The following is an 11,369-nucleotide window of genomic DNA, read 5'->3' on the forward strand; positions in this document are numbered from 1 at the left end:
TTTTCTAATTTGGCATTTTTATTTTCTAATTTATACATGGATTTAGTCATAGCTTTGATACCAAAGTAAAGTTCATCAGGAGGTAAGAGGCATACCTCACTTACCATATCAGACTTGAAGCCTGAATCTCCCCCTGCTTCGCTACTTCCATCTGAGGTCGCTCCCCCTTCATCAATGCTGGGTTCTGATGTACTTTGTCCTTCGTAACTTGCCATCAGTACTATCCCGGCATATTCTTGAGCTTCTGATTCGGATGAAGAAGTGTCGTCCCAAGTTGCTTTTAGGTTGTGTTTCTTAGGTGCCTTCATTTTGACCTTCTTGAGTTCTGGGCACTCTTCCCTTAGGTGTCCCTCCTTCTGACACTGGTAACACCGTACCTTTCTTCTACCTTTTTGATTCTTTTGATTCTGCATTTTAAATTTATTAGATCTAAAAAACTTTTTAAAATTTCTTACCATGTATGCTTCTTGATCGTCTTCGGAGTCTGACTCGAGTTCATCCTTCTGGGTTGCGTTCAGCGCCATAGTCTGGGTTGTATCCTTTATCGTTCCTGCACACCTGGTTTCATGCAATTCAAGAGTAGAAAATAACTCTTCTAAAGTACTTACCTCCAGGTCTTTTGAGATGTAGTAGGCGTCGACGATTGATGTCCACTCCGGAGTTCTTGGAAACGCGTTGAGCGCGTAGCGTATAGTGTCCTGGTTTGTTACTGTTTCACCAAGGTTTTCGAGATAAGTAACTAGTTCTTTTACCTTCGCATGAAGACCAGCTACTTTCTCACCTTTCTCCAGATGGATGTTCATCAGTTTGTTGCGGAGGATGTCCCTTCTAGCAAGCTTCGCTTCGGGCGTGCCTTCGTAGAGTTCCAAGAACTTCTCCCAAAGTTCTTTAGCAGATAAATAGTTTCCGAAGCGGTTGACCTCTTGAGGCGGTAACACGCTCAGCAGGTGATGTTCCGCACGGCTATTTGCTACCGACTCATTCTGCTCCTTTGTCCAATCGCTCTCTTCTTTTTCTTTTCCATCTTTATCTATTGGAGCTACAAAACCATATTTCATGATAAACCGAATTTCAAAATCTGTTTTTAGGAATACCTCCATACGACGCTTCCAGTCTGCGAAGTTCCCCTCGAATTTTGGTGGAACAATGCTTGGTCCAGCCATCTTTGTTGCTTCGATCAGCGGTTAGTCCTCCTGAAGCGCCTTGCTCTGATACCACTTGTTGGTCCCTTTGGAGGCCGGCAAGAGGGGAGGGGTGAATTGCCCTACAAAATAAAACTTGAACCTTTCTCGGATTTCAACTATATAATGAACACTTGTAATAAATAAATAAAAGAGACTAAGTAAAGAAAAACAGACACCAGAGTTTTATTTGGTTTGCAATCAGGGGATTGCTAATCCAAGAAATGTAAGCGCACTATCTGATTCTCCTCTGGGCGGAGTAGCCTCTTTACAACGTTGACAGCACAAATGAAAAGAACAGAATTGGAAGCACAGAAAGAATTGATTACAAGTTCGTTGTTCTGAATGTGCAGACCAGTACTATATTTATAGTACTGGTCTGGGCGCCTGGAAGGAGTTCCGGGCGCCCTGGAGGGGATAAAATTCTATCCCCAACGATCAGATCGCGTTTGACGCGATCCTGGTCAAAATCCAGCTCCGGGCGCCCGGACCTCTTAAGTCAACTTTGTTGACTTTTTGTGGTCCGGTTCCACTACTCCGGTTTAGCTCGTTTCGGTCCGGGTCTGTTCGCTCCGGCTCTGTTAGCTTGGGTGATCTCGGCCTTCCGGAATAGGGCTCACCCGAACCCATGTTACGGCCTTCTCCTCGAGCAGCCTTCCTTCCCGATTTCTCGTCCCTCGAACGCCGCGCACATTCTTCTCGTCCACCGGTGTACTCTTTCGCGGACACCTCGTCCCTCGCACCGAGCCCGTCGGCTCTCTCCCATGCCGTCCTTCTCGCTAACCGCGTCTTCCGCTCGACTTCCTGTGTTCCTAAGCTCCTGCACACTTAGACACAAGGGTTAAACAAACGCAGGACCTAACTTAGCTTGCTTGATCACATCAAAACATCTTGGGGTTCCAACACTTACTATGTCTTTTAGGGTTTGATTATGATGCTCAGTTACACCATTCTGACTGGGTGTACCTGACATGGTATATTGAGGCACAATCTCACACTCAACAAGATAGTTCGCAAAAGGTCCTGGACATTATTTACTTGATCCATCATATTGACTGTAATATTCACCTCCACGGTCAGATCGGATGATTTTAATTTTCTTACTTAGTTGAAGTTTAACTTCGGCTTTGAAAATTTTGAATATATCCAAAGATTGTGATTTCTCATAAATAATGTATAGATATCCAAATATGAAATAGTCATCTATAAAGCTAATAATATATATGTGTTCATTCCAAAATGCCTTAGGGAATGATCCACAAATGTCCGTATGTATTAGCTCCAAAATGTCACTATAACGGCTAGCGCCCTTGTTCCTTTTGTTAGTGGTCTTCCTCTTAACATACTCTATGCAGATATCAAAGTCTGACATATCATGGGAATAGAGAATTTCATGTGGCATTAACCTTTATATGCATTTTTTGGATATATGTCCTAAACCCCTGTGCTACAATATGGAAGAATTCTTGTCGGACAATTTGCTTTTCGTACCTATACTATGCATATTACGTTTGTTAACCGTAGGAGTAAAGGTATCCAATTTATAAAGCTTATCAATCAAGGAATCATTGCCAACTAACACTGAATTAAAAAAATACTAAAAATTCTATTTCTAAACGAACAAGAATAACCTGATTTGTCCCAACAAGAAATTGAAATTAAATTCCATCAAAAAGATGGTACAATAAATGTATTTTCTAAATTCAAAAAAATATTGGTTCCTAAACAAGCCTAAAAACACCAATTGACTTGACTTTAGCCTTCTTTTCATTTCTTGTATAGATATATCTTTTACCATCAAGTGGAAGTCAGCTCCTGAGACAACCTTGCATAGTGACACTTATGTGAGTAGTAACACCGGTATCTATCCATCAAGTGTCAGTAGGTACAATAGCTAGATTGACTTCCGAACTAATAAAGTTAAGAAGTTTACCTTTCTTTATACGCCAATTGGCATAATTGAGGCAATCTTTCTTCATATGACCTTTCTTCTTGCAAAAGAAACAAGTGGATTCCTTATCCTGCTTCTTATGCTCCTTATGGCTATTGCCTTTAGAATCTGCAGTTTGTTTTCCTTTTCCTTTGTTATTGATCCTCTTTTGTTTCTTGCTCTCACTTTAAGAACTAGTTGTTAAGTGAGCACTCTCAGATGTCTCAATCTTTAATCTCCCTTCCTCTTGCACGCATTGAGCAATGAACTCATTTCAATGTCTACTTTTCCTTTTGAGTATTATACGATATCTTAAAAGGAGTGAACCGTTAGGTAGAGACATCAAGATGAAATACACTAACATACCCTCAGACATATCGAATTTTAGTGCTTTCAGACTTGTCACTATATTGGGCATCTCCATAATGTACTCTCTTATGTTTCCTTTACCATTGTACCGCATGGTTACCAACTTCGTAAGAAGTGTGGTAGTCTCGACCTTTTTATTTGAGGTGAATCAGTTTGCTAATTGGTCTAGGAAACTCCTAGCATCTCCTCCCTCTGTTATTAAGCCCTTTATTGGTATCAGTATGGAAAGCTTCATGATACTCAGACACATGCGATTTGATTTCTCCCACAACTGAAATTTAGCCCTATGCTCTATAGTCCTAGCACTGGTCAGAGGTGTAGGACGATCATTCCTTAATACATAGTCTAAGTCCATGCAGCCTAAAACTACGGTCACGTATTCTTTCTATTCAGTAAAATTCGAACCAGTTAGTGTTGGGATGTTATTAATGCTAGCAGTTACAGATTGCACTGAAATTAAAGACAGAAATTTATTTAAGCTCACGATTTAACTAAAGCAAGAATATATAAGTAATATAAAATTATGCAAATAAAATTTTAAATGCATATAAATGGGCTCTTTATGAGATATCAAGTACAACATAATGTGCCTTCCTTTGGGCCAATACATTATTTGTTAGCGATACTTTCTAATATAACTCAAACTTTAATTGACCACATAATGTGTTTTCCTTTGGGGCGATCAATTGTGCGCATAATATGATACTTTATATGAGTTATATTTTGGTCAATAGCTCACAACAACCTTAATCAGCCACATAATATGCCTTTCTTTGGGTCGACATATTTTGTGCATGATCTGAACAAAATAATATTTTGTTCCATAGTTGTAAACAATTTTATGCATATATCTGGCATAAAAGTAATCTTCCTTTGGGCCGATTACTTTTAGCATAGATATACATCTACAATCCAAAATGTACTAAACCTACCTAAGGTGTCTTCTTTTGAGTCACCACATTAGTTCAATTTAGTAGCACGTTGTGTGGATAGACTCAAGAAAATTCTAGAAACTTAATTCGAATAGAAATTACTTAATCAGTCTTAATAAATCCAAATTAGACATATCAATCGATTGATATCATATGACAGTCGATTAGTTTTATCTAATCGATTATCACGATAGATTTGAAAATCTACTATATATGACTACATGACCATATATAGAACCCTTTTTTAAAAACTAAAATTTCCTTTAAATTTTATAATTAAATAGTATTATCTAATATTATTTAATCCCTTAATTATTCATGCATAAAAAAATTAATTATTTTTTTTCTCTTCTTTGCTGTTTGAACGAAACAGTTTGTTTATTTATTTATGTTATTTTTTTTCTACTGGAACAGTAATCTATTGTTTCAGAGAAATTTTAATCAAAACCTCTTTTTTTGTTATGAAACAATAACGTACTGTTTCAGATTTTTTTTAAAAAATTATATGAAACACTGACATATTGTTTCACTATTAATTGCATAAAACAGTAGCGTACTGTTTCTTTAATGGATCTATGAGGTCTCAGGGTTTCAGTGTCACGCTAGAATATTTAGATTATCACTTAGATATTTACGATTTAAATCCTAATTATAATATATTTGTATGAATTTTTTTCTCAAAATGAGGGGAGCGTAATTAAAAGGATGCTAGACTTCTGGACTGGCCACCACATGTGCTTCCCGATTTATCCTGATTATTGGTGGAAAATTTCTATGGGACCGGGCCGGTCATCCCCATAGAGTCAATTAGACTAACTCAAATTATCTTTTTTTAATAGATCTATAAAAAATTTAATCAATTAAACCATAAGTCTCAATCGATTAATAAACATAAACTTAGCCGATTTAAAATTGACGTAGTCATAAGTTTAAGGTCGTTAATAGATTGAATTTCAATCGTTTCTGTTCAAAATTTTAGACTTGGTAGTTGATTGCTCGACCAAAACAATCAATTGAACCTTCACAATTTTACCTAAAATTAGATTAAATTGTGATAGTTTTTATCGTTCTTCGTATTCTTCGCAAAAACACGAAAAACTTAAAAAAATTAGTCAATCCTAGTTTTCTTTTATATAATTTTCAACGATCAAAAAAATTATATTAACTAGGAAATACTTGATCTAGCATACAAACAATAAATCGACGAAAAATTTAAACTTTATTGCCAATGAAAACGATGAAACAGAAACTTCACTCTAATACCAATTGATAGTTCTTGTAAAAAACTTAACCGCATGAATTCTAAACAATCAAAATAAGAATTCAAATAGGAAAAATAAGAACATGTGGGCATGGATCTTTGTTTGATCGAGAATATGATATAAGAAAGTAAATAAATAAACAAATATGACAAGAAACTTGATTGAAGAGTCATCATTGTCTTTAGCGTCGTTCAAAAATAATCTCTGTGGAAGAAGATGTAGCGGAAAGAAAAGGAATGTCTTCCAAGGGGCTAAGGGGTGACGCCGTCGAAAAGGTTTAGGTCAATGGGGAACCAAAAGCTCTGTCAAGATTGAAACCTAAATCCTTGGGGACCAACCATATATATAGTGGACATCTATTATCAACCCATAGATGATAATAGATGTGGGACTATAGGTTCTACACATACAAGGTCTACATCCAATAACCAAAACCCAATAAGCCTAAGTTAGATCACTTTAATGGGTTCGGCTTGCAATCAAGCCCACCAATTAGAGATAATAACCAACAACCCTAGTGGTTGTGAGGCGATGTGAGATGGTTGGGAGGTGAAGGGAGAAGGAAGAATAGTGGAAGGGAAGAGCCTGGTGCAGTCGCAAAGTGAGTAGCAAAGGAGAATATGGTTTGTCGGAACAGGCCGGAAAGGGTGTTTCGGCACGGGAACGACTCATGCCAAAGTTCTAGTACATAACGTTCCAGCTTCTTAGTGTCTATCGTCTTGAGAGCGTCGCTGCTATTCGAAATGGAGGATGAAAGATGACATTGGAGGTGCTCTTCAGCGTGGCCTGATCGGGCTGTTCATGGGCACAAGGACGACAGTGGTGGGAAGCACTAAGCAGTGGCAGGCGACGATGATTTAGGGCAGGATGGAGTTTTTAAGCCAAACTTAGATTTTAATTAATAAATATAGTTCTATAATTCAAATAGATCTTTAAGGTCTTACCGATTTATTTTATAAAAAATTAATAAAATTTTATTTTGAATTTTAAAAAATCTAATAAACTTTATATAATCATAAAAAATTATTTTCTTATTTATTATTATTATTTGTCTAAATAAATTTAATTAGATTAAATTTTAATTAGGTTTGGTCAAGTAAACTCAATAAAAAATTATATATATCTACATCATGACCGTTCCGTGAAAATATTGGAACTGGAATAGTAGAGCCTGTGACGGTTACCACGACTATTCTAACGAACCATTTAGGCTTCGCTAAGTGTCTATGGCTTCACTAGGCGGTTGGGAACAACGGCTATGGCTTCGTTAGGCATCTGGGAAAAGAGTGAGGAGTTGGGAAAAATGGATTAGGGTTGTAAAATAACTTTTAAAGATAACGTTGTTGTCTTAGATTTAAAATAGTCACGTAGACGATAGTTTAATAAAATCGTTGTCTATTACCATGTAAACAATACTAATAGACAACGATTGATTAAAACCGTTATTGTAGACCAAAAAATATAAGCTCATAGACAATAGTTTTAAACAATTATTGTCTTTGACATACATAACACAATAATTTTTTAAAAATCATTGTTTTTTTAAGAAAAAATAACCAACAACAACGATTTACAATAAAATCGTTGTTCAATGGAAAAGAATAACAATTTTTTAAAAACCCATCATCTATTAAGTATGGTTGAATTTTAAATTTTTTATAGTGAATTTAAATATGTGAGAACCAAGTACACGACAACAACTTTAATATTGGACTGAAACTTCCCTTCTAAAAGAATAGTTGCATTTTGTAAAGAAAATGCTAAAAAACTCAATCCATGTAGCATTTATACTTTTGCTCTGATTTTCGTACATACAACATTGTCTTCTTTCTAGCATTGAAAATATTGAGAAAAATACAATTATCTAACACTTCCACTGATTATGGATGTTGTGGTTTGGGAAGGCAAAACCCTGCATGATGAGAGCTTGGGCCATGGTCTTGTAAGCTTCTTGGGTTAGGTGGATGCCATCCCAACTAATGTACTTGGTTGGATCTGAGCATGTTGAAGTCCCGGGGAGACCGCACATCAATTTGATGTCGAAGTTGTAGGTTCCTCCAGCTCCGCAACAAGCCTCGTGCACAGAATCCTTGTCGAAACCTAAATACCATAAGAGAGTATTAAGGTTTGTTCACAATTTTGGAAGATCATTTATTCAATCTTGATTTAGTTATAGCAACAAAAGAAGATTGGTCATGAATATAATGACGCCGATATCGACCCTAATCTAGGTTTGCATGTGGATACTCTATAACTAACCCAGCCTCAATAACCCTAAAGTTAGGGTTTTCGGATTTCTCCTTCCTCTAATACCATATATATATAGCGCCCTTTGACACATACTTTCTTATCTACGGGACAACCTCTATTCCACTCCAATGTGTAGTTTTTAGCCGTATTCCTTATAAATCAAAGATACTAGCTAGTAATTCAGTTATTATGGACATAATATCTGAGAGACACTTAGAAGTTGAGTAACTAATTAAATTACCTAATTTTGCAGCGTTGTTGAGGAGATACATGAAGGCTTGATAGTAATCGGCGTACATGAGAGCGACCTTAGGATACGATTGTCTCAGCTTCTCTGTCGCAGCTTGTAGCTGCTCGTTGTGGTACATAGCGAAAGAGTTGTAATCTTTCAGACAATTGTTGTCGTCGTAATCTGAGGGATTCGAGCTGTAGAACATAGTGAGGTAACTAGGCATGCACCCTATCGGAAAGTTGCCCGGAATAACTAGCTGCACCGCGCCGGCATCTATCACTTCCTAATGATATACGCGATCGACGTACGGTAATGGTTTTGCTTCCGAGCTCTCGGAAAATACATCTAAAATAGAAAAAAAAATTTCATACCTTGGCGGCGCTGACAATCCTGTCTACAACTTGGGGCACAAAGCTCTTGACACTGTCGATGGACGTTCCTTGGAAGAAAGCATTGTTGTAATCGTTGCCTCCTATTTCCCCCATCAAGATCAATGCATGCTCAAGTTTCCTCGAACACTCTGCAACGCGACTTATCAGTAATATACATACAGTCCAAAAGTTGGGAATAATAAGAGTATGAATATATATATCCTGAAGGTCAATTCCTAAATGTGCATAAGTTATGTTCGATTTTACTCGGTAGGCAAATTAAACCAGAGGAAAAGACTCGTCTACTTCTAGGATTAGTTGGGTGAACTCGCCTGTTGGCGAGGAGCATGTGGAGTTCAAATGAGTCTTGAACCATTGAAGCTGAACACTTAGAGGCTTGTTGGCCACCGGAGTGACGATGCTCCTCTGCAAGAAGAACGAAGAGTCGAGCGCCGTTGATCCCGCGACGGCAAAGTTGACTCCGCTCCTAAAGTCGGCGCCCTCGAGCAGGTAAGGATCGACGAGCGGAAGATTAAGATTCAGAGCTGATTGAAAAAAAGGTCATCGATCCACTCAATTGATCCACGTTGAGGTAAACTAAGCTAAAAGAACATAAACAACAAGAAATGAAAAAGGTACAAACCGAAGTAGTCGATCATGAGAAGTCCATCAGAGCACCGGCCGGTCGCATTATTCATCGTCTTGCCGTAGGGAAATCTTCCGATTGGAGCAAATATTCCGACAGCGCCTTGTCGGAGAAGGTTCCCTGTGTCGGCTATGGAGTCGCCGAAGCTGTATATGGAGTCGATGAAACAGTTCTTTGTTCCTCGGCCTGGCGCGGCAAAGAGAAATATCATCGACATAGAGCAGAAGAAGGAGGCGAGAGAAGCCATGATTACTAAAGGGAGAGGTACCGGTTATATATATATATATATATATATATATATATATATATATATATATATATATATATATATATATATATATATATATATATATATTATGTTGATAGGGATTCAGGTGGCTTAGTTGAGACTTCAATGGATGGTTAGGAATGGCCGTTGGGCTAATTTAGGACATTAAAAAATGAATTAGGCTTTATGGAATTAATCATTGCTGAGCTCAACTGGGTAGCTCAGTTTTCTCCGACAACTCGCCTATTCGGTATAGTTTGATAGCAAGTCAAATCCATCTCGACAGATCAATTGCAGTTTTTTTTTTATTTATCTCCGTCGATAATCTATTTAAATAGATATTTTTTTTAGAAGTCTCGATTTTAAGATTATTTTTATTTATCTCCGTCGATAATCTGTTTGATAGCAATTCTTATAATTTTATAAGAATATCCTGGATTATCATCAGTCAGAACCATTTAAAAAACATAAAAGCGGTCCTTAGCTTCTCTCCCCTAATGATCAAAACAATATTTAACTGACACTAATATAAATAAATTATTACAGATTTAAAATAAATTATTTTTTTCCTCTTTTATTTTTCTTGCAACTATTAAAATATCACTAAAACTATTTATTAGTTATTAAATAATTAATTAACATTTATATGTTTCAATCTATTTGAGTTTAATTGGTTAAGTTGTTTATTCAGAGTTCAAGTTTCGACTACACACTTATTTTTTTAATAAAATTTCATCCATATATATATATATAAATAAAAAAATCGAACCGGCCGACCCTCTATTGGCCAGTTACGGTTCTAGCTTGGGAACTATGACATGGCTCGTAGTTGGGTCTAGTACCTACACCGATTAATCCTCTTAGGGTGATCTGGTCCTCTTAGGTTCGTTGTGAGTTCATGATGATAGTAGAAAGACGAGTCGGGAATTGTAATATGTCCGAGTTAAAAATGATGATTTCTTTTTTTTTTTAGTTGAAAATTCAAAATTAAATAGTTAAAATTAAAAATAACCTACAATTAGGCCACCAGGTTATAGCCCAGGTAAGCATATACCTGACTCCGTCCGGTGTCAAAGTGTTGGCATGACCTAGAAAAAGAGGTTGATTAACCTGCCGACTTTCTATGGGACGTCAATCCTCTGATGTCTTTGTATGCGTTGGTAATAGTACTGAATCGGAGTAGTCAACTCCCATAGCTTTAGTGTGATCACCCTGCACCCTATCTTATGCGATCTAGAGATAAATTATAAAAGACTTCGTCTAAGCATAGTCATCTTTTTTACTTGAGGTCAGATAATCCCTGATACATTTCACACCAATAGATCCCATAATTGATTACAAAAACATCATATGCAAGTATCAATTGTACCAACCCTTGGGGTAACTCCTAAAGCTTTAGTTCGATGGTAAGTGATGAGTTAGACTCCCTAGGCAGCATTTGTTCAAGTCACACTGATGGCATATTATGTCTAAAGAGTTTGAATTATTTATGATGTTGTGTAGTCTATGAGGATCCATCTGTACTTTTCGATTTACTCTTGATATCGATAGAACACCTTCAAGGTTAGTTAGATTGTACAAACCAGATATCTAGATTAATAAATTAAAATAAATGAAAATAAAAAAATATATTTATATATAAGAAGGTAGAACTATTCTACAATATTCTACCCAAAACATCTTTTTAAAAATTCATTCGAAGGTGTTTAATCATCTATACGAACAATAGCTAATTAACTCCATGCTATCCACGCATGCTTCAATTTAGAAGGTAATAATTTCCTAAATTATTACAACTCACACACATGCACAGGAACACACGTGTAGACATAATTGTAGAATAAGATTTCATAAAAAATTATACATGTCGTATGACGTGTAGAGGAAACGACATCTACTAGCAAACTTCACGAATGCCTTTATTCGTA

At 36.6% G+C, this 11,369-nt stretch overlaps 1 protein-coding gene across 1 annotated transcript; it reads right to left on the bottom strand.

Moving 5' to 3' along the window:
* Window positions 1-7,435: 7,435 nt before the first annotated feature.
* LOC122024532 (GDSL esterase/lipase At5g03980-like) lies at window positions 7,436-9,414 on the bottom strand. The gene is made up of 5 exons (XM_042583187.1): window positions 9,171-9,414; window positions 8,860-9,072; window positions 8,528-8,676; window positions 8,166-8,439; window positions 7,436-7,774 (listed from the first exon to the last, which is right to left on the bottom strand). Exons 1-5 carry the CDS (start codon window positions 9,388-9,390, stop codon window positions 7,539-7,541), a joined length of 1,092 nt encoding a protein of 363 aa, XP_042439121.1. The 5' UTR covers window positions 9,391-9,414; the 3' UTR covers window positions 7,436-7,538.
* Window positions 9,415-11,369: the final 1,955 nt, after the last annotated feature.

Source organism: Zingiber officinale, chromosome 9B, assembly GCF_018446385.1.
Source record: "Zingiber officinale cultivar Zhangliang chromosome 9B, Zo_v1.1, whole genome shotgun sequence".
NCBI lineage: Eukaryota > Viridiplantae > Streptophyta > Magnoliopsida > Zingiberales > Zingiberaceae > Zingiber > Zingiber officinale.